Source organism: Anser anser (assembly GCF_964211835.1).
Source record: "Anser anser genome assembly, chromosome: 23".
NCBI lineage: Eukaryota > Metazoa > Chordata > Aves > Anseriformes > Anatidae > Anser > Anser anser.
Window position 1 is genome coordinate 4856265 of NC_139744.1, and position 23083 is coordinate 4879347.

Genomic DNA, 23083 nt, shown 5'->3' on the forward strand with positions numbered 1-23083 from the left:
GAAGAGAAATTAAGCTTCAGAATGTTGCAAAAGAAACAAGAAATAAATGAAATTTTAGAAGTATTTTTATTCTCTACATTTCCCAGTTCAGCTTTTTCTGAACAGGGCCACGGAATGCTCAGAAGAAGATGATGAGAAAGAAGTTTTAAATGTTTTCCTTAATGGAACATTTTTTTTCCAATATTAATTGCCTCATTCCGATTCTCATCCTGGAATTTAACAGCTGTTTGATCAGCTCCAGCCATGTTTCCAGGCAAGAACAGGAGGGAAGGCATTGTTCCTGCAGAGGTGTTCAATGTCTCCAGAGAATCCTTGGGGCAATGATCCCGGGGGTAGATCAGACCCCTGCTGAGACAAGGCTGAGGCTGGTGCTGCCTTCCCCGAGAGCACAGAGGAAAGAGGGCCCATGGCTGCCCCCTGCTGGGAGCTGCCTCGGCCAAGCTTTTCTTTCTCCGGGTTGCTTCAATTCTTGCTCTTGCAATCAGACAAAAGAGTTTCCTCAAGTCTGAGGACATCAAAACACCACATTCAGCATGCTTTGTGAGACAGAGGAAGCTTCATCAGCACAGCCTCGTTTCTCCTGCCTGGTCTCGGCATTTGCAGCCTACAGGACACCCAGCTTGTCCCAGACATGCAATCCCCCACTGCCGCAGGAGCTGGTCATTATGACACTGCTCCCTGTGCAGGGGCTGAGGATGATCACACATGCCTCCAGCTCCCCTGAGGAGACGTCAACGAACTCAGTGGGCTGTAGGTCTTCATTTATCTCTTGCTCTGATTGCTTACTGTGATGAACATGGAGAGCTCTTGGGCCTTTGGCACTAAGGGCTGCTCTATTTGTTCTATCCCTTAGGCACAGGCTTTGGACATGAACTGGCTGAAGGTCTGGAGAAAACCTGGTGGCTGGGATGCAAATCCAGTTTATTGACTGACTCATTGAAGAGAGAGAAGAACCCTGCAAATCTCTGTCAGAACTACTTCTAGGGGTCTCTGGGCTGGGCTGGCCAGGGCTCCAAGCAAGCTGCTTTATCATGGGCTGGCAGGAATTTACTCACCTTGGGGCTGAGGGGCTGAGAGCCAGCCCCTAGGGGAGTCTTATCTCCCAGCAGGCTCTGCCCTATTCTGTCAGACTGGGAAGAGAGGAAAGTAGAGCCCTGCGGTCCAGGTCAGCCAGTCGGGGTCAGCCCTCTCTGCTCAGCCACAGACACCATCCCGTTTGAGAAAGAGAATATGGCTGTCAGCTCTTGGAGTGAACAGGGGAAGCAGCGCAGCCAGGGGAGAGCTGAGGGCCCCATCCCAGAGCTCTGCCTTGCACACACACATCCCCTCCCCATCCGGGGTTGTTGCTCAGCCAGGGCAGCTCCCTGCACCAGGGTGTCACTCACAGCACAGAGGTACAAGGCGCTGTCAGAGAGCTCAACTCCCTTCAGCCGCAGAACACTGTATTTCCCATCAGTGTTCAGCTCCGTGGTGAAACGGTCTTTCTGCTTGGTGCCCTTTCCTGCTTGATAGGAAATCAGCTGAGGGGATTGTCCCTTCTTCTGCTGGTACCAGAGCAAGCCATTAAAGTAGGAGGTCTCGTATGTGCAAGTGGTCTCGAATGCATTTCCCTGCTCTGTGGTGACTTGTCCTTCTTCCTGGGTGACGGACACCTGCCCCATGGTTTCTGGAAGAAAGAGAAGGTCAGCAGCTCTTTGGGGAAATCTCCAGGCAGCCAAACAGGAGTGAATTCAGACCTGTGGGAGATAAGTCTCCCTGTCCTTTACTGGGCTGAAAGGTCCCGAGGCCTGGGCACAGCAGGGTGTTTTGGGGGCAGAGCTCAGAGCTCCCTGGCCAGAGCGGACCCTGTGAGAGCTGTGCTGTGTGCCTGCTCCTCCTGCCTGCTCTCCTTCTGCCCAGAGGACCAGGGCACAGCCTGTCATGCCTGGCTTTGTGTGCTGGGTCCAGCATCCTCCAGCAGGTTGAGGTGCCCATGCAGCTACTGGGAAAAGGTTCAACCTGCTTCCTCATCCCTCTCATCTCAGGGGCCTCCAAGGCCCATCAGTACACACAAAGCTGAGGTGAGTGGTGGCAGGAGGGAGCCCTGGCTGTGCTGACAAGCAGGAGGACATTGGAGACCATGGCAGGAACACATCAAGCAGAAGACAGACTGGACACCCTGGTAATGTCCATGGGAGGAGAGCTTTAATGTCCCTGTATCCCCTTGGACACAATCCAGCTGTTTCTATAGGAAAGGGAGAAATGAGGGACTGCAGAGACTGATGAAATCTTCTCTGGTGACAGTAGGTGGACCAGAAGAGAGAGACAGAAAAGAGATGGAATGAAAAGACGAGAGAAGCAGGAGAGGTCTCTTCTGCATCTCCTATTTACAAATTTCGAAGAATAACAGCATCTAGAAGGAACCGGTCCAAGAACCAGAAACGGGAGCCAACATTTACCAACATTTTCCCTGTGATTCAAGAGTTGGTCCCCACATAAACGTGGTAAGGCTGATGAGGGCTTCCTGGGGAAAGAAGATTTATGTCTTGATTAAAAGCCAGCACTTACCCAGCAGTTGCCCCAGGAAGGCAGTGAGGACGAGATACCCGCGGTGCATGCTGAGAGCGACCCTCCTGTTTGCTGAGGGAGAGAGAGTCAGAAAAGCACCTCCCAGCCCCGAGAGAACAGAGCTGCTGGAAATGACTCTGCTGGGGGAACAAGGGGAGATTCAGTGACGAGAAATGTTCTGGTCTGACTGTGCCCAAAATGCTCCCTGGGGTTTCTCCCTCCTCCAGCAGGAGCAACCATTGAGGATTGTCACAGTCAGGGGTCCTGGGAACTCTGGGGGCCACATCATGGGAAGGGGCTGCTCTCATCTCCTCTCCCAGAGGGGTCCTCACCTCCGCAGCTACAACTGCCTTCTCTTCTGCACACGCACTGCTTGGCCATGGCTGATGTCAGGGCAGTCTTGCCCACTGAGCTTGTTCTTTTTACCCTGGGGCCCTCAGGTGCATGGGGATGTTCCTATTTCCTGTGTGAGGAGAAGACACCTCGATTTCTCTCCCACATCCCCAGAAAGAAGGGAGGAACCATGCTACGCAGCAGCCCAGGGTTTCTGGCTGTGTCCTGTTCTGGTGGGATAATATAGCTTTTGCAAGAGGAATGGGGCTCCAGTGTAGTGTGGGAAGCCACAAGCCCAGAGGGGACAAGGACCATGTGTTCCATGGGGTAAAGGGTGGGGAGTCATCAGGGAAAAGCATGTGGGTTCAGTGGGTCACGTGCACTAACACCGATGGGCCACAGCGGGCACCCACCCACAGCCACATTCCTGGCACTCTCTGCTTCCCTGATGCTTGGGCCCCCTCTATCACCACCCCTAACACCTTGTCTGGCTTGGCAGCACCTGGCTAGTTGTGTTGTCTTCCCCCATACCTCCCTCAGCACTCCTCAAACATGGAACTCTCAGACACCCAAAGGAATGACACTCCAAGCCCTGCAGACCCCAACTGTTCCTTTCATACACCCAGGCAGTGTGAACTTTCTCCCTCTCTCAAAAAAAATTTACTGCACGAAGCAGTGAATCCTCTTCACTGCCTGTGGTGGACCGAAACAGAAAGAGATTGTTCATGGAGATGTTTGGGATCTGCATGGCAGCTCACCTGAGTAGCCACAGAGCTCTGCTGTCAACATCCTTTAGCATGTGGTAGTGAGCATGTGGTGAGTCTGCAGGAGTGAAGCAACGTGTTGTTTGACGAATAGAGTTGTCCATTTCTAAGAAGAATTTCACAAAATCCCAGAAAATCTCCAAAGATAACAATGCCAGTGAATCTCAGCAGGAGCAGGATCTGCAGCGTGTGCCTTGCCCTGACAAGTGGTCTGTCTTATGTTCCTTTGGTGAACTCCACTGCAACCACTCCCTCGCTCCCCCTGCTCAGAAGACAAGAAGAAAGACATTTGATATAAGGGAAAAATAAGAGAGAAAAATAAGCAAGGGCCGCAAGGAAGCACAGAGAGAAAAGAAAATTATTCTCTACTTCCCCTCAAAAAGTGATGTTTGGCCATCTCCTGGGAAGCAGGGCCTCATTACTCATAGCGGTCGTTTGGGAGGACAGATGTCTTTGTAATGAGAACTCCTCCATTTCCTTCCCCTTTCCCACCATTTTTTTGCTGAGTGTGACATCACATGGTATGGAATATCCCTTTGGTTGGTTTAGGTCAGCTGCCCTGGTGATGTCCCCTCCTTCCTCTTGCCCACCCTACACTTCCTGGCTTTGGAGGGGTTGGAGAAAGAGCCTTGATTCTGTGCCAGCACTGCTCCATAATTGCCCAAACATTGGTGCAATGGCAGTGGAGTTCTAGCTCCAAGTGCAGAGCACAGCACTCTAGGGGCTGCTGTGGGGAATGTTAATTCTGTCCCAGGCAGTCCCAGTACAGCTCCATAACTCAGGGTTCCCAGCATCAGACAAAAACTTTGCCTATGCTATTCCCTTTTTCTTTCTTGTGTTACCTACAGCTAATGGTATTTTAATCAGTACTGCAAGGCCACTATTGCTGGCACCCATCTACATTCACAATCCACCATCAAGAAAAGCAACAAAAGTCACAATTTCTAGTTCGAATTTTTCATGTTCCAGACTGTGCGCATTGCCTTGTGTTCTTTTACTTGTTCAAGAAGAGTTCGGCTCCATTTGGCTCTCGAATATATCACCTAGCAACGCAATATGAATAGACAGCTGAAAAACAAAGATTAGGAGTATTCTAATGTGAACTCACCGTGTACTATCCTAATTAGAAGAGTAAAAAATCACGCCCCTGTGCTGGGAGACCCCGGCCCAACAAGGGACCCTTCCTCTGTGAGGATGCGCAGAATGATTCTGTCATGGCAGCACTATGCTAGTCATGTAACCATTTGGAGGGGTGGGGATTGTACAAACAAGCAAATATATTGAGAAGGGGTTTTATAAAAGCTGGACAAAAGGTCTTAAGGGCTGCCAGGTTTGTGGAGAAATCGCAGTGCAGAGTTGCATTGTGTCCCACCTGGATGGCGGTTTCTTGTGCAAACTGCAGCACAGAGTCCTTCTGTGCATGACCTGCAAAGCCAGAACAGCATTTCAGCACTGCTTGAAGGTGTGTCTGTTCTCCCCCTCTCTCTCCTGTGTCTCTCATTTCACCAACTTGCTCACTGTCTCCTCTCTCCATCTCCCTTTTCAGGGGCTGTAAAATGCTGAGCTAAGTACACAGGCACTCTTCTTTCTTCAGATGCTGTTTAATTCCCATACCCAAGTCTGTCAGCTTACTGACTTTTTAGCAGTACCTCGCCAGGCTTTGAGTCCATACATACCTATCAACAATGCATGTAAGAATGCTAGGCATCTGCAAAGGAAAAGTCTAGATGCTTATTCCTCCCTGCACACTTATTGCTCCTGACATCTCCCAGACTGTCTCCTTTACTGGTCTGCAGCCCCTGCTCTCCCTACAGAAAACACTTGCAGTTCTTCCAGGGAGGCAGGACTCCAATTTCCCCCCTCCAGAAATGATGGGATGCCATCTTGCCCCTAGCTTGCCCTCCTGAATGTCACATCTCACCGAAGTCTGACAGTGCCATCAAGGCTGCCAGAAAAAGCAGGACCATGTCACGCTCTCGCCTTCACAGGGTGCCCACGGAGTGCCCGGAAAGAGGGAGCTCAAGCTTGCGAGTTCACTTCCCCCTCTGCCAGCTCAAAGCAGCCTCTGAACCTCAGCACAGAGGGTGGAGCAAAGCTCTCCCCCTGCTGCTCCTTGGGGCACACCTCTGCCACAGCAAGGCTCTCAAGAGAGGGATGGGCCAGTGGTTAAAGCAGTCAGAAAGGAATCCAGCCAATCTTTGCTGTGCCCCAGGTTCCCCATTGCCAGTCACAGGTTTTCCAGCACCGCGAGCTTCACACTTGTGCCGTTAGCTCACAGCTGCAGGCCTGTGAAGGCTAGGACATTTCACTTGGTCAGCGGTAAGGCAAAAGGACACCAACATGGTCACTGTGTGCTTCCCACTTTTTGCCCCTTCTGGCAGGTGGGCAGCCCCAGCAAGGGGCAAGTGTCCCCAGTGGCCTCCCACTGCCATCCTGAACCCGGCCAGACACAGAGGCCTGCACCCAGCTCTGCTGTCTATGGAGATGGGATTGCCTCCCCCCCCTCCACCCAACCCCCTCAGGAGAGCCACACTCTCCCTCTGGCAGGGAAGGACGCCCCACCACAGCCCTCTGCTCAGCAGTCAGCACCTCTGCACACACAGACAGGAGTGAATCCTGCTCCAAGGAGAGACCTTCAACGGCGCTGACTAGTGCAGCAAACTCCTCAACGCCTCAGTCCTTTGGCAAGATCCAAGGTTCCAAAAGGTGTCACTAGAGGCAGTGTCCAGCACAGACATTTGTTGTGTTGCCAGGACGTCATCTCAGCGCCAGAGGTGCTGGATTTGGGCTTGGGACAAAGCCTGTACAACAAGCTCCTGAAACGAGACCACTGCAGAAAACAGAGGAAACCCAGCGTGGCTGTTCCGATGCTCCCTCGGGCCCGTGCTGTTTAACTCCGGGCCCTGCAAGGGGACTTCCAAGCACCGGCAGCGCCCCCACGTGGCTCCGGCTGTGGCTGTGCCCCCGCCTCGCCCCCGCCCCACCTGCCCGGCCCCACGCACTGCGGGGCACCCCCTGACCCCCCCAGCTCCGCAGGCCGTTGGCTGCCTTTGCTGCAAGGGCGCGCTGCTGGCTCGTGTGTGGCTGGGTGCCTCCTGCACCCAAAACCCTTTCCTGAGGCTCTGCTTCCTCGGCAGCCAGCCCCCACCCCGCATTACTCTGGGGGGGCTTCCTGCCCAAGAGGAAAATCCTTTTCTTTGCTCCTTTGCACCATCCTGAGGCTCTGGTCAGCCCCCTTCTCCAGCCTTCCTGCATTCTCCGAAGCCCCCTTGTGACCTACGCTGTCACCACCTGTGTGCCCCGGTTGGGGACCACACACAAACTGGCCAAGGGTGCCCTCCTTCCGACTGCTCGTGGCCTTAATGAGAGCATTCAGCAGGACTGGATGCCTCTGGCATTGCCAGCTGCTACTCAGGCAGAAGGTGCCCTGCATGCCAAAGCTGCTGGTCAGGGCCCCTTGGAAGGGCTCCCAGGAACTATGAACATGGTGTTTGATGGTCAGCCATGCTGAAGCACTCCAAATGCTTAGCATTTGTCTGGCACAAGGCGGGGATCAGTTTACTCTTGGCACTGTGTGAAACCTTTGCTGTGAAATCCCACACAGGGAGGAGCGACAGCTGCCCCTGTGCCGTCAGGAGAACCAGCCTGACGTGGGCTGGATGGGAATCTGTCCCCTCTGCGATGCATTTCTGAGACAATGCTGGCAGGTCTTTATAGACAGGTGTGAGGAGATGGGCCTGGCTCCGGCACTGACTCCCAGGAGGACCTGGCAGTGTCCAGGGGTGGAAATCCCTCACTGACAGGCACTATCAGGAGCCTCACAGCAGTCTGCTTCTCCTATACATCCCAAGGCCATCGATGGACAGCCTTGCTGAGGCACTCCAAACACTGTTACCCTGAATTAAACCAAGGACCCAAACTGTCCTGATACGGTCCTTGTTGGGGCCTGAAGTAGGCAGTACCAGAGGGTGATTGTTGCAGTGTGAGGAAAAGGAGGGCTCAGGAGAAAGGAACTGTGTTTCAGTGCCTCTTCCCTGGACACATCTCTGCCAGGCTGGTGCCATCTCCGTTCAGCTACACCCAGGCTCCAGACCCTTTCAGCAGAACTGGAGTGCCTTGGAGGGGCCGGGCTGGCGGGGGAACCCCCGGGGCTGCGGGGCGAGGTGGTCCCGGCGGGCGGAGCGGCAGCGCCCCCTGGGGGCTGTGCCCCTGCCTCGCCCCCGCCACACACGCCCGGCCCCGCCCGCCACGGTTCCTGCCCGGCCGCAGCCCCGGCTCCTCTCCCCGTGGCTCTCAGGGCGCAGTAATACACCGCCGCGTCCCGCAGCCGGGGCTGGGCGAGCCACAGGGCGCTGGACCGGCGGTCTGCTGCCACCCACAGCCACCCCTCCGGGTCTGACACTGGTCTGGAGTCTTTGCGACTGCTCACGAGGAATGCGGGGCCTCGGCCCGGGAGATGACGGTACCACTGGATGAAGTCGCTGGTTTGGATGTTGGGGTGTGAGCAGGTGATGTTGATGCCGGTGCCATCCCTGGTCTCTGCCCATGGCTCCTGCTGCACCTGGGCTCTGCCTGCAGCCACTGCCAGGAAGAAAAGGAGGAGAAAACTCAGAAAATGGCTTTTTTTTGCACTGAAAGTATCATGCAAGGGGAGAGGAGAGAAGAAAACGGTTGACAGCTGATGGGGGCATTTTCTCAGAAGAAAGCACACAAAGGCATTTCTCCGGGAATGGTTATTTGGGGACCAGGTCGGAGCAGGGCTGTTTGGAAGGAGGGTCCGAGCCGAGCCAGGAGGAGAAGGGAAGCAGGCAGGAACGAGTGGGGGTGTGCCGAAAGGAGAGGAGGAAGGCAGGGAGCAAGGCAAGGTGGGAGGGAACGGCCGGCTGAGCTCGCTGGAGGCAGACGGGACGGCTGCAGAGGGAGGACAGAGGGGAGCGAGGTCCGTGAGAAGCCGGCGGGCCAGCAGCGAGGGCAGCCCCGGCCCCCCGCAGCCCCCGTCCCGGCCCCGCCGCCGGCAGCCCCGCGCACCCAGGAGCACCGCGGCCAGCCCCGCCAGCCCTGCGGCCCGGCCCTGCCGCATCCCGCCGCTCCGCCGCCCGCGCCGCGCTGCCCCCGCCAGCCCCGGCTCTGCTCCGCCCGCGGCGCCTCCTCCCCGCCGCCGCCGCCCGGCGCCGCCAGCTCCGCCCCGGGGCCGCTCGGGGGCTGGCCCGGGCTGCGAGTGCTGGGCGCCTGGGGGCGGGCAGGGCTTGGGCTGCTGCCAGCGGGGCTCTGCCCGTCCTGCAGCCCAGCCCGGGACGCGGAGGCGAGTGCGGGGAAAGGCTGAGGCAGCTCCTTCGGCACGGGAGAGGAGAGGGGAGGGGAAGGGAGTGGGAGACTTGGTGCATGGAGCAGGGCATCACAGCCCTGGGGAAGATGGACACCACTTTGTTGAGGGAGACATTGGCAATGGATTGGGTTTAGAGGAGGGAATGTAGCCCCCGGCATGATACAAGTGCAGCCAAGGGAGAGTGAGCAGACAGTGTCTTGTGTCTCCTCACATGTCTACATTCAGAGGGAGACCAGGAGCACCCTGCAGGAGCTCAAGGAGGACAGGAAAACTGGTGGTGCTGTTGTAGTCAAGCAGCACAGCAGTCCAGAAGCTCTCTGCAGAAGCCAGCTGCATGAGAGATAGCGAATCCCAGAAGAAGCTGTGATTGTGTAGGGCCAGAGCAGGGCAAACGAAGGGTGAGCGCCACTTGTGCCAATGAGGGGAGCAGGAGCTCAGACCACAGGCCTCCCACCAGACTGGAGTACTGCAGTGGGTGGCAGATGCACTCAGCTTGGTCATAGGCCATGAGTGCGAAGAGGACATCCCAGTTTAGGCCCACTAGTGGAGGCAGAGGAGCGAGAGCACACAGCTGGAAAAGTAAATTGTCCTATCTACAGAGAAAGCATCTAAAAGAATAAGAGGCATCCTGACCAAGACGTGTGTCCTGGTTCCAGTTAGGACAGAGTTAATTTTCCTCCTAGTAGCTGGCAGGTTGCTATGTTTTGGATTAGGATGAGAAGAGTGCTGATAACATGCTGATGTTTTAATTGTTGCAGAGCAGTGTTTACACCAGGCCAAGGGCTTTTCGTCTTCTCGCTCTGTCCTGCCAGCGAGCAGGCTAGGGGTGCAGCAGGAGCTGGGAGGGGACAGACCCAGGACAGCTGACCCAAACTGGCCAAAGGGGTATTCCATACCATCTGACGTCATGCTAAACAATATATAGGGGTGGCTGGCCGGGGTGGGGGGGCTGGCTGCTCGGGGATAGGCTGGGCATCGGTCAGCGGGTGGTGAGCAATTGCATTGTGCATCACTTGTTTCGTACACATTACTATTATTAATACTATTATCATTATTATTATTATTGTTATTATTATTTCTCTCTCTTAATAAACTGTCTTTATCACAACTCACAGGCTTCACTTTCCTGTTTCTCTCCCCCATCCCAGAGAGGGAGGGGGAGGGGGAGGGAACGGCTGTGTGGTGTTTAGCTGCTGGCCGGGTTAAACCACAACAGTCCTTTTGGCGCCCAATGTGGGGCTCGAAGGGTTGAGATAACGACAGATTTGACCAGAGTGTGTTAAACTAAAATTGGTATAAGTATTGGACCTGCTTAATAGTTGCTAGTCACAATGTTGATTGCCTTAATCTCGTCTGCTGTGCCTGTTTCCCAAATTGAGTTTTATAGCACATTACTTTCTGTATGTGCTCCCTGTCGTGCTGTTTATCCTTTCCGGGCCCTGGTTTAAGATTGTTATGGTACTGTGCGGTGTAACAATGGCTTATGAAATGATGAGATTTCTGGTCATGACTCTAACCTGGTATTTGTACTCAGCACTGTCGTCGACTCTATACTTTGGAAACCATATCTCGGAAACTATCAGCAATTACACCTATTGCCTTTTTTTCATCAGGGAGCCAATCTGTGGAGGGGACAGGGGAAGACATTTTTCCCTACCTGTTCACTCTCCCTTTCTCCTTCACCACCCTCTTATCCTCTGAGCTAGTTACGGTGGTTCTCCAAGATGTTGAATATCCTTGGGATACTCAGACCAGCATGTTCTTGTTATGTCTCCTGAATGCGCTTCAGGTTTTGTTTAAGGTTAAACAATTACTTAGGAATCTCATCCAGAGATCTGTCTTGAGGTGGGATAGTTGCGAGTGGCAGGGAGTGTGGGAGGATATGGGCAGGTTTCTAGAGCAGTGGTCACCTCCAGTGTTTTGGACATTCACCCCTGAACAACTGCAAAATCCTAAAAAGCTTGCAGAATGCTTGAAAAAAAAGGTGTCATGACTCTGGCAGTTCCAAAGTGACACAAATCACTGTAGCGTGCTGGGGTCTGGCTTGTGCCTATCGAGCTGCAATTGATGCTACTATCAACCTAGCTACAGACCCTGCAGCCACTCCAGCTCCCGCAGCCGCTCCAGCTCCTGCAGCTGCTCCAGTTCCAGCTCCCGCAGCCACTCCAGCCCCTGCAGCAGCTCCAGCTCCAGCAGCTGCTCCCACTCCTGTGGCTGGGTCAGAGAAGCGAGCTGTAGCAGTGCAAGTTGCCCCTGCAGAGGGTATTCCAAGCCCTGTGGCAGACCCTGTGGCTGGGTCAGAGAAGCGAGCTATAGCAGTGCAAGTTGCCCCTGCAGAGGGTATTCCAAGCCCTGTGGCAGACCCTGTGGCTGGGTCAGAGAAACGAGCTGTAGCAGTGCAAGTTGCCTCTGTAGACATGGTGAAAAAATGGTATAGAGACTCAGGTCGTTTAGAACGCAGACAGTCTTCTGCTAGGTCTGGGTATAGAGAAGACGAGGCTGGGCCATCAAATGTGCAGGAGGATGAAGATGAGGATGAGGATGTCGAAAAATCAACAGTAACTACCCGGACTCTATACCAGCGTGAGCTACGAGATGTGCGAAAAGACTTTGGTCGCTGTATAGGTGAGCAGCTTGTCACCTGGCTGCTCCGGTGCTGGGACACCAGAGCCAATTGTGTGGAATTAGAGGGCAGGGAGGCCAGGCAGCTGGGATCCCTTGCTAGGGACGCAGGCATTGACAAAGCAATTGGAGATGGAGCACGATCTCACAGCCTCTGGAGGCGTCTTCTGTCAGCTGTGAAGGAAAGGTATCCCTTCAAGGAGGAACTTGTATGTCTACCAGGCAAGTGGACCACCATGAAGAAGGGAATTCAGTACCTGAGGGAATTGGCCGTACGGAAAGTAATTTATAAGGACCTAGACGACGCACAAACATCCACAGATCCAGATGAAGTCCAGTGTACACGACCCATGTGGCGGAAGTTTGTACGGAGTGCACCATCATCATATGCCAGCTCATTGGCAATAATAACCCGGAAAGAGAATGAGGGACCCACAGTGGATGAAGTGGCTAAACAATTCCGGCAGTACAAAGAAAGTCTCTCCTCTTCCCTACAGGCCTACGTCTCGGCTGTGGAAAAACTCTCTGAAGAGTTCCACCAACTTAAAGAGAATTTATCTTCCCCTCCACCTGAACGAACCAGTGTCCACCAGCTAAAAGAGAACACTTTGGAGAAACTTTCTGAAGAGGTCCACCAACTTAAAGAGAGTTTATTTTCCTCCCCACCTGTACAAACCAGTGTCTCAGCTGTTAGGGGTAAATGTTCATCTGTGCAAGGAAGACAATATGGTGGGCACACACCCTGCGCCACCCTGTGGTTTTACCTACGTGACCATGGAGAGGACATGAGAAAATGGGATGGAAAATCTACTGCGACCCTAGAGGCACAGGTACGTGATTTGCAAAAGAAAACAATTGGGAAAAAGGGGTTCTCTGAAAAGTTTGCTGCTCCAACTTCCAGCAGGCAGTCCTTTAAACACAGAAACGAAGATTCTGACCAGGACTAGAGGGGCCCTGCCTCCAGCCAGGGGGAGGAAAGGGACAATCGAGTTTATTGGACTGTGTGGATTCGATGGCCTGGCACATCAGATGCACAGAAGTATAAGGCTTTAGTAGACACCAGTGCACAATGTACTCTAATGCCATCAAGCTATAAAGGGCCAGAGCCCATCTGTATTTATGGTGTGACGGGGGGATCCCAGCAGTTAACTGTATTGGAGGCTGAAGTAAGTCTAACCGGTAATGAGTGGCAAAAGCACCGTATTGTGACTGGCCCAGATGCTCCGTGCATCCTTGGCATAGACTATCTTAGAAGAGGATATTTCAAGGACCCAAAAGGGTTCCGCTGGGCTTTTGGCATAGCTGCCTTAGAGACAGAGGACATTAAACAGTTGTCTACCTTTCCCGGTCTCTCAGAGGACCCTTCTGTTGTGGGGTTGCTGAGGGTTGAAGAACAGCAAGTGCCGATCGCTACCACAACTGTGCACCGGCGGCAATATCGCACCAACCGAGACTCCCTGATTCCCATCCATAAGCTAATTTGTCAACTGGAGAGCCAAGGAGTGATCAGCAAGACTCATTCACCTTTTAATAGTCCCATATGGCCAGTGCGAAAGTCTAATGGTGAGTGGAGACTAACAGTGGACTATCAAGGCCTGAACGAAGTCACGCCACCACTGAGTGCTGCAGTGCCGGACATGCTAGAACTCCAGTATGAACTGGAATCAAAGGCAGCCAAGTGGTATGCCACAATTGATATCGCTAATGCATTTTTCTCCATCCCTCTAGCAGCACAGTGCAGGCCACAGTTTGCTTTCACTTGGAGGGGAGTCCAATATACTTGGAATCGGCTGCCCCAGGGGTGGAAACACAGCCCTACCATTTGCCATGGACTGATCCAGTCTGCGCTGGAGCAGGGGGAAGCTCCTGAACACCTGCAGTACATCGATGACATCATTGTGTGGGGTGACACTGCAGAAGAAGTTTTCGAGAAAGGGAAGAAAATAGTCCAAATCCTTCTGAAGGCCGGTTTTGCCATAAAACAGAATAAAGTTAAAGGACCTGCACGAGAGATCCAGTTTTTAGGAATAAAATGGCAAGATGGACGTCGTCAAATCCCAATGGATGTGATCAACAAGATAACAGCTATGTCTCCACCAACTAGCAAAAAAGAAACACAAACTTTCCTAGGTGTCGTGGGGTTTTGGAGAATGCATATTCCAAATTACAGTCTGATTGTAAACCCGCTCTACCAAGTAACCCGTAAGAAGAATGCTTTTGAATGGGGCCCTGAGCAACGACAAGCCTTTGAACAAATTAAGCAGGAAATAGTTCATGCAGTAGCCCTCGGGCCAGTCCGAACAGGACCAGATGTAAAGAATGTGCTCTACACCGCAGCCGGGGAGAATGGTCCCACCTGGAGCCTCTGGCAGAAAGAACCTGGGGAAACTCGAGGTCGACCCCTGGGGTTTTGGAGTCGGGGATACAGAGGATCTCAGGCCCACTATACTCCAACTGAAAAGGAGATATTGGCAGCATATGAAGGAGTTCGATCTGCTTCGGAAGTGGTTGGTACTGAAGCGCAGCTCCTCCTGGCAACCCGACTGCCGGTACTAGTCTGGATGTTCAAAGGAAGGGTCCCCTCTACACATCATGCAACTGATGCTACATGGAGCAAGTGGGTTGCACTGACTACTCAGCGGGCTCGAATAGGAAACCCCAGTCGTCCAGGAATCTTGGAAGTGATTATGGACTGGCCAGAAGGCAAATACTTTGGGATATCATCAGAGGAGGAGGTGGTCCGTGCTGAAGAAGCCCCACTGTACAACAAGCTACCAGAAAATGAGAAGAAATATGCCCTGTTCACTGATGGGTCCTGTTGTATTGTGGGAAAGCATCGGAGATGGAAAGCTGCTGTATGGAGTCCTACACGACGAGTTGCAGAAGCTGCTGAGGGAGAAGGTGAATCGAGTCAGTTTGCAGAAGTGAAAGCCATTCAGCTGGCTTTAGATATTGCTGAACGTGAAAAGTGGCCAGTTCTCTATCTCTATACTGATTCATGAATGGTAGCAAATGCCCTGTGGGGGTGGTTACAGCAATGGAAGCAGAACAACTGGCAGCGCAGGGGCAAACCCATCTGGGCTGCTGCATTGTGGCAAGATACTGCTGCCCGGGTAGAGAACCTGGTTGTAAGGGTACGCCATGTAGATGCTCATGTGCCCAAGAATCGGGCTACTGAAGAACATCGAAACAATCAGCAGGTGGATCAGGCTGCTAAGATTGAAGTGGCTCAGGTGAACCTGGACTGGCAACATAAATGTGAATTATTTATAGCCCGATGGGCCCATGACACCTCAGGCCATCAAGGTAGAGATGCAACATACAGATGGGCTCATAATCGAGGGGTGGACCTGACCATGGATACTATAGCACAGGTTATTCATGATTGTGAAACATGTGCTGCAATCAAGCAAGCCAAACGGTCAAAGCCTCTTTGGTATGGAGGACGATGGCTGAAATATAAATATGGAGAGGCCTGGCAGATTGATTACATCACACTTCCTCAAACCCGCAACGGCAAGCGCCACGTACTTACAATGGTGGAAGCAACCATCGGATGGCTGGAAACATATCCTGTGCCCCATGCCACCGCCCGGAACACTATCCTGGGCCTTGAAAAGCAAGTCCTATGGCGACATGGCACCCCAGAGAGGATTGAGTCAGACAATGGGACTCATTTCCGAAACAACCTTATAGACACTTGGGCCAAAGAACATGGTATTGAGTGGGTGTATTACATCCCCTATCATGCACCAGCCTCTGGGAAAGTTGAACGATACAATGGACTGTTAAAGACTACACTGAAAGCAATGGGTGCTGGGACATTCAAAAATTGGGATACACATTTGGCAAAGGCCACCTGGTAAGTCAATACCAGGGGATCTGCCAACCGAGCTGGACCTGCCCAATCAAACCTGTTACGCACTGTAGAAGGGGATAAAGTTCCTGTAGTGCACGTAAGAAACATGCTGGGTAAAACAGTCTGGGCTACTCCTGCCTCAGGAAAAGGCAAACCCATTCGTGGAATTGCTTTTACTCAGGGACCTGGATGCACTTGGTGGGTAATGCAAAAGAATGGGGAAGTCTGGTGTGTACCTCAAGGGGATTTAATACTGGGTGAGAATAGCCCATGAGTTGAATTGTAGTATGTTAATTATTATATAATACTGTATGTCATCACTACCATGATTGCTATATATCATAGATGAAAATGGTTATTAATTACAAGGTGTTGGAAAGAGTGTAGCCTGAGCATGACATAAATGGTATGGAATAAGGGGTGGATATCTGTCCTGGTTCCAGTTAGGACAGAGTTAATTTTCCTCCTAGTAGCTGGTAGGGTGCTATGTTTTGGATTAGGATGAGAAGAGCGCTGATAACATGCTGATGTTTTAATTGTTGCAGAACAGTGTTTACACCAGGCCAAGGGCTTTTCGTCTTCTCGCTCTGTCCTGCCAGCGAGCAGGCTAGGGGTGCAGCAGGAGCTGGGAGGGGACAGACCCAGGACAGCTGACCCAAACTGGCCAAAGGGGTATTCCATACCATCTGACGTCATGCTAAACAATATATAGGGGTGGCTAGCCGGGGTGGGGGGGACGGCTGCTCGGGGATAGGCTGGGCATTGGTCAATGGGTCGTGAGCAATTGCATTGTGCATCACTTGTTTCGTACACATTACTATTATTAATACTATTATCATTATTCTTATTATTGTTATTATTATTTCTCTGTCTTAATAAACTGTCTTTATCACAACTCACAGGCTTCACTTTCCCGTTTCTCTCCCCCATCCCAGAGAGGGAGGGGGGAGGGTGAGCGAACGGCTGTGTGGTGTTTAGCTGCCGGACAGGTTAAACCACAACAACGTGCCATATGTCAGTTAATGGGAGGTTTCCAAAGATAAACTACAGGGAAGGATGGAAGGGCTGGTTGGGCTCCACCATCATGAGTGTATTCCCAGTCTGGATCAAGAGGTAGATGGCTGAGTCCAGAATGAAGAGCAGTAGCTCTCAGCTCTCAGACAAACCCATCAGCAACAAAAGAAACCACTCTGTAGACCTTCCCCTCACCCCTGTGGGAAGATACCACGTGCAGGATGAAGGAGGAGATGGAGTTGCTGCTCAGGACTCATGGTCTTCCACCACTCGATATCTTCTGGACGAACAACACAGCAGGGCCTCAGCAAGCCAGGATGTTCCTTCAGAGACAGGAGAAAGTGAGATCAGAACCCTGGAGTTCAGGAGAGCAGTATTAGCTTTCTTCACTGTGTGCACACATACCTGTCTGTGTGTGCCCAAATATACTTCAGTATGCATCCAGGAGTGTCTGTGAGTGCACCCATGAGTTCATGCATCTTTTTACATGAGCAGCAGTGTGCATGAGTGCTGTTCCCTCCACCCACTTTTGATGTCATGAATGATATCGGTATGTGATCAAGGGTCACAGTGGGAATTAATAGAAACAGTGATCTGTCAACAGCATCCCTCCAAGGCTGAGATGTGGTGACTGTGCATGTTGCCCCAGGCTTCCTGAGCAGTCCGAATGAGAGGTCATCTGAGAAACCCTCCAGAGGATCACAGGCTGCACCTCCAGCACGCACGTAGTCCAACCCTGTGTTCAGAGCGGGTCTCATCAGATCAGGTTGCTCAGGATCAAGTCCAGGCAAAGTCTGAACTCTTCCAAGGATGGAGCTCCCATAGCATCTCTGGCAATCTGCTCCAGGCCTTGACCGCCTTCAGGGTAAATAGGACCCATGTTCCTCTGGTTCAATGCCACTTCTGCCCAAGGTTTCAGCCCCTGCATGACTCAGCTCCAGGCCCATGAGTCACAGAAGTATGTGTGGCATTGGTTTCCCCATGCGGGACCCCTGTCCCACCCCAGACACCACTGACACCACACCAGCAGCAGATCTACGTAGGGCTGGGCCTGCTCGAAGAGGGCAGGATTTCTCAGCCTGTCTCCCTGTACATAAAGCTAACACCATCCTTTTGAACTCTCTAGCCATGGGGAGTGCAGCTGTGTCCTGGCCTGGAGAGGCAGGGAGGGGTGACTCCTCTGGGGACTTGGAGAGAGTCCTGATGCTGTGCCAGCACTGCTCCACTATAGCCCCAACACTGGTGTGATGGCAATGCTGTTCTAGCTCCAAGCGCAGAGCACAGCATTCTAGGGGCTGCCGTGGGGAATGTTAACTCTGTCCCAGGCAGCCCCAGTACAGGCAAGTGCCCACAAGAGAGGAACATGTGCATGAACGTGACACAGTGTGCAGCAAAGATTCTGGACAGCATCTGGTCAAAGTACATGGTTTGATGTGGTAGAGAGGGGAGGTGGACTGGGAGCCTTGCAGAAGGCACTGGAGCCAGGGCTTCTGACAAGACAACGTCAGCTTTCTTGGGCCTTGCACTTAAGGCCTGAGAATCCCATTTGTTAGCCTGAGTAGCAGCGGTAAGGGAAAGTGCTGGAGTGCCCCTACTGATCACTGGTGGGTGTCATGACAGAAATAAGCTTGCATCATGTAAGGAGGAGGTGTATGATTTTATTTATTTTTTAAAACAATAAATAAAAGGCATGAAGTTATGGGAGTGAAGAAGGAATTCTCTATGGACAGGATCTGCACTGAGTGTCTTGGGAAAACCCACCCGGCTCTGTCCGATGCTGGTAGAAGGCAGGGTCACCTGCACACGAAAGGTTTACTTTCTGTCTACATTCATGTTCTTATTCCTTCTAACTAAAACAGACGTTGTCCTGTTGGGCCTTTCTTTTGTGATCCAGAAAGGGCCCTGCACAACCTCTCCCCTTATACAGACATCCCTGGATCAGAGCAGGAGGAGGCAAAACAGGCCAGCAGGTTTTCCCTGAGGGCAGTGTCAGGAGGGGTAGGGTCACGGGCAGGAGCTGGGTCACCTGTAGCCAAAAGGGCCCCAAAGAGCCCCTAAGGAGTCACCCAAGATGACCTCATTTGCCTTTCCTGGACTCTTCCAGCACGTGAGCTGAGTCTTCTGCCCACACTGATGTGTGTTGCCTGGAAATACTTGGGCCTCCCTTCCTGCCACTCAGAAGTTGCCTTCTTTGGGAAAAGGGCATAAAGCAGGAAATGAAAAGCAGCATCACAGGAAGGCAACACACATCCCGTATCATTAGGTGGGATGTTTTGCATGCACGAGTAGCTTGTCAGAAAACAGTCCCTGCTTCAAGGGATGCCTCTGGACATGGGGCAGCTAAGGCCCAGTATAAAAGCCAGCCCAGGTCTGTGCTCTCTCATCCACTTCTCTGGCCTTCTTCTCCTTGGGAACAAGGTGAGTGTGAAGCCCCTTCTTGTCCCCCTCACTCTCGCATGGGAGGACTCAGTTCCATGGACCTTTCAGCTGCTCTCAGCTGTGTTCCACGCCAAATCTTGGGGCTGCTGGTTGTGGGAGAGTCAAGGGGTAGAAGGTTTGTCATGGAGGAAGACTGGGCCTTTAGTATGATGGCTCCTGGGCTGGAGCCTAGAGTGTAGCCAGGCTCTGGTGGTTCTTTTTGGGCTCTGGCAGGGTGAGGCCAAAAAGCCCTGGCACATCCCTGCACAGCCTCCAGCTCACAGCACTGCCTGTGCCTTGGTTCCCTCAGGGTGTGGTGACAAGCTTTTCCTCATGCATGCCCATGTTCTGCTTCCTCCCTGCCCTCTCTCCCAGGTGCACCTCCTGCCCCCAGACATGTCCTGCTACGACCAGTGCCGGCCGTGCCAGCCCTGCGGCCCGACCCCGCTGGCCAGCAGCTGCAACGAGCCCTGCGTCAGGCAGTGCCAGAACTCCACCGTCGTCATTGAGCCCTCTCCCGTGGTGGTGACCCTGCCTGGACCCATCCTCAGCTCCTTCCCACAGAACACCGTTGTGGGATCCTCCACCTCTGCTGCCGTTGGCAGCATCCTCAGCTGTGACGGAGTCCCCATCAACTCTGGCTGCTGTGACCTCTCCTGTATTACCAGCCGCTACTGTGGCAGCAGGTGCCGCCCCTGCTAAAGATGCCAGACAGTGCCCCAGACCAGGACCCCAGGAACTCAGAACATGCTGCTGGACAAAAATGGACGGAAGAACAGACTTTGTGCCGTTGTTTTAGGAGGACCTGACCATCTCTGGTTTGTCCTGTAAAGACAGACAGGAAGGGGCCAGCCTGGATTCTATGACAACATGGCCGATTTATACCTTTCCTGTTTTCCACACACTCTTTTTCTTTCTTTTCTTTCTTGCCCTCTCCTTTCCGTGAGGCCCCCAGAAACCAGCCTGGAGTGACCTGCTAGACCCTCTCCCCTTGTGGGCCAGGTAGATTGATGCTCTGTTGCAAGTCTGCCATTGGAAAAGCCGAACAGATTTTTGTCTGCTCGTGCTGTGCTACGATCTCGGGGCCTCCTCTTGGAGTCACCTCATTTCCCTCCTGAGACTTGATAAACATTTGCAGCAACCCTGAGTGTGTCCCTGTGTGGTCTTTTCCTCTGAATACAGATGGCCAAGGGAGAAAACGGTTCCTTAGTGGGAATATGCTGGGGGCACTGCCTCATGCCTCTAGGCACTGGAATGCAGGACATACTGCAGCAATTCATCTTTCAGGCACTGTCTGTTGAAGCTGAGGAAGACATCCCTTCTTCTTCCACAGCCAATGGACACCAGTCCTTGACTTGTGACGTCTCCGCCTAGACAAGTGCTGTTGACATTGGAGGCCCCAGCTCTTGGGGAAGAGTGTTCCTCTTGCTTTGGGTGGAGCTGTGCTGGGAATGGAGGCTCAGACAAAGATGATCCCAAAGGACTGCAGAAACTGGGAATCGTTAATTGTCTTGGGGATTGCCCTCTATCTCTACTCCACTTTCACCTTCCTCCACCACCTGATCATGGGCATCATGTCTGGGCATGGAGAGCAGGTAGAGCTTCCCTGTGCATCCCTATCACCTTTCAGCACAGCATCTGGCATGGCCCAGCTGTTGCCAAGATGTGCAGGGCTGAGGGGATCCACAAGTTCGTACTGCTACCAGTCACATCAGGCCACACACTGGAGCCCCCAGTCCCTGTGAACCCAACTCCATTTTCATGAAAGCAGGCTCAGGACAGGGACTGATGCCCAAACATGCCACTCATGGCTGCTCTGTCTTACTTTCTTTTCCCCAAGCTTGGGTCAACTTTCATCAGGCCCTGGAACTCAGAGGCCCCATAGGTGGCACAACCCCACCATGCTCCAGAAAAGACATTCTATGGGTGCAGATATCCCACAGTCTCCGCTGAGACATAGCAGTGAGAATGGGACCTGAGTGTGCACTCAGCAGAATCTGTGTATGGGCCCTGAACGGCACAGGGCATGCACTGGCCCAACCACAGGGCACACACTGGGGGATCTTGTCTCAGGCATCAAGCTCCTCTGTCATTCCCAGAGCCGTGAGGATGAAGTGGCCCTTGTGCTCCAGGCAGCACCGCTGCTCCCCAAAACCAGGCCAGGGCCTTCCCACATCTGCACACACCTCGGGGCTCTGTGGTGTGGGGGTACTTTGCTTTCACACAGACTGTACATGCTGCCAGTGCCACGGGACCAAGATGGAGGATGGGGCTATTGCTCCATGGTGTGAGGGTGGGGGGACCTCTCCACAGGCCAGGTTCTCTGGGAGGCAGTGCTGGCTCAAGTGGCAGCACAATGGCAACAAGCATCAGAACCAAGACCACCAAAGCCCACGACAACAACGGCTCCCAGCTCTGGCCTGACCCTTCACGCAGGGTCTCTGCACAAGCTCACGCCTAGCATAGCCCTGCCCCAGCTCTGCTGCATCTCCTCTAGCTTCAGGCAGGATTACCTGCAAATGAAACCACAGGTCTGAGAGTGTTTTCCGAATGCTTCTTGAATCCAGGCAGGCTTGTTGCTGTGACCACTTCCGTGGGGAGCCTTTTTGAGTGCCTTAACTCACTTGCCATGCACTGCTTAGTAAAGAATACATATATTGACAGAAACGTCCTCAGAGAATGGGAACTGTGATGGGGTGGGAGCCATAAGAAGGAAATGTCTTGTGGTGAGTGAAAGACAAGAGAACAGGGAAAGTGTTTGGATACAGTCAAGGATCTTGCTCAGCATTATAGCCCCACAGGTCAGGCTCAGAAGAGGCCCAGCATCAGAGCAGAAACGGACAATGGTGTTCCTGGTACCCCCTCCGCACCCATGCTCCGAAGGAGAGCAGGAAGCAGAGTTTCTTTCTCATGACTGAGGTGTAATGCAATGCCTCGTGCGTGGCAATCGGAGAGCAACATTGTGAAGATGAGAAACTCAGTGATATCCTGGAGAAGGGGAAAAAATGTCTATGCCAGGCAGCTGGAAACACAAATGGTTCACCTGATGACATGGAAATTCTCCAGTGTTTGGGGAGCAATGGTGGTGGAGTACAAGTTCTCCAAGAAGGTGAGCAGGCTGAGGAAAAAGTGCATTGGGATACTGGGGGGCTGGTCACTCCCCACAGTGACAAAGGGGGGCCATTCCCCATAGCCTTCAGAGAGATGAGGAGAAGGTAATGACAAAGAGGATGATGTGCCAGCCGGGATGGTCTGTTAAGCTCAGAGGAATGAATTCAGTCCCAAAGGTCCTGTTCTCCTTTGCCATGGCTCTAAGGTTTCAGAAGGGGATGATGTCAGACTGAGGTTTCATGTTGTAATAAGAGCAGCAGAAAACATCAACAAAAAGCCTTTTCCTTGCCTCTCATGGCCTCTGTTGATCTCTCATTTTCCCTTCATCTGCCCTCTCTCCCTTACACTCTACTTCCGTAGAGACAGCCATACAAACAGCTGTCCATCCTTCTCCAGGCATCCACCCACCCACTCTTCACTTCATGACCCTACTGGAAGTGAGCTACAAATTACAGTCTTTCATTAGAAATATTAATGTTTTATTTTTTTTATTTCATCTTTGAAAAGAAATTTTAATATTTTTTTTTCATTGCTAGTGGAAGATTTCTTTGTGTCCCACAGTGCAGTATTACATTCAATAATTTTCTGCGTAAAAGAAGCTACCAAATCATAGAAGTTCCAGCCAGACAACAGAAATACTGCTATACACTATCATCAGTGTCAACCCAGTGATTTTTTTTTCATTCAAAGTGAAGAGAAATTAAGCTTCAGAATATTGCAAAAGAAACAAGAAATAAATGAAATTTTAGAAGTATTTTTATTCTCTACATTTCCCAGTTCAGCTTTTTCTGAACAGGTTCACGGAAAGCTCAGAAGAAGATGATGAGAAAGAAGTTTTAAATGTTTTCCTTAGTGGAACATTTTTATTCCAATATTAATTGCCTCATTCCGATTCTCATCCTGGAATTTAACAGCTGTTTGATCAGCTCCAGCCACGTTCCCAGACGAACAGGAGGGAAGGCATTGTTCCTGCAGAGGTGTTCAATGTCTCCAGAGAATCCTTGGGGCAATGATCTCGGGGGTAGATCAGACCCCTGCTGAGACAAGGCTGAGGCTGGTGCTGCCTTCCCCGAGAGCACAGAGGAAAGA

The 23083-nt window shown here is 52.4% G+C and overlaps 2 protein-coding genes and 1 long non-coding RNA gene across 3 annotated transcripts in view; 1 reads left to right on the forward strand and 2 right to left on the reverse strand.

The window, feature by feature from the left end:
* Window positions 1–5751, reverse strand: part of LOC310885820 (M1-specific T cell receptor alpha chain-like) — a 373370-nt gene extending 367619 nt beyond the window's left edge. Inside the window, exons 1-4 of the mRNA XM_083809629.1 lie at window positions 5566–5751; window positions 3639–3906; window positions 2548–2619; window positions 1386–1666 (exon numbers count right to left, since the gene is read on the reverse strand). Of these exons, the coding sequence (XP_083665755.1) occupies window positions 1386–1666; window positions 2548–2619; window positions 3639–3669 (384 nt within the window). The 5' untranslated portion in view covers window positions 3670–3906; window positions 5566–5751. The remainder of the gene's footprint in view (window positions 1–1385; window positions 1667–2547; window positions 2620–3638; window positions 3907–5565) is intronic.
* Window positions 5752–6751: 1000 nt separating this feature from the next.
* Window positions 6752–11882, reverse strand: LOC310885877. Its single transcript, XR_014574999.1, has 2 exons — window positions 8673–11882; window positions 6752–8225 (listed from the first exon to the last, which is right to left on the reverse strand). It is a non-coding gene; the product is annotated as an uncharacterized lncRNA (long non-coding RNA).
* A 5843-nt stretch (window positions 11883–17725) lies between these two features.
* Window positions 17726–20701, forward strand: LOC310885872 (feather keratin Cos2-3-like). Its single transcript, XM_083809673.1, has 2 exons — window positions 17726–18883; window positions 19259–20701. Exons 1-2 carry the CDS (start codon window positions 18785–18787, stop codon window positions 19583–19585), a joined length of 426 nt encoding a protein of 141 aa, XP_083665799.1. The 5' UTR covers window positions 17726–18784; the 3' UTR covers window positions 19586–20701.
* The last annotated feature ends 2382 nt before the right edge of the window (window positions 20702–23083 follow it).

Excerpts from the sequence above, each read along its gene's own strand:
- LOC310885872 (XM_083809673.1), top strand. The coding sequence starts at position 18,785 with ATGCCTCTGGACATGGGGCAGCTAAGGCCCAGTATAAAAGCCAGCCCA. Across the intron at positions 18,884-19,258 it reads TTCTTCTCCTTGGGAACAAG|GTGCACCTCCTGCCCCCAGA; the intron begins GTGAGTGTGAAG and ends CCTCTCTCCCAG.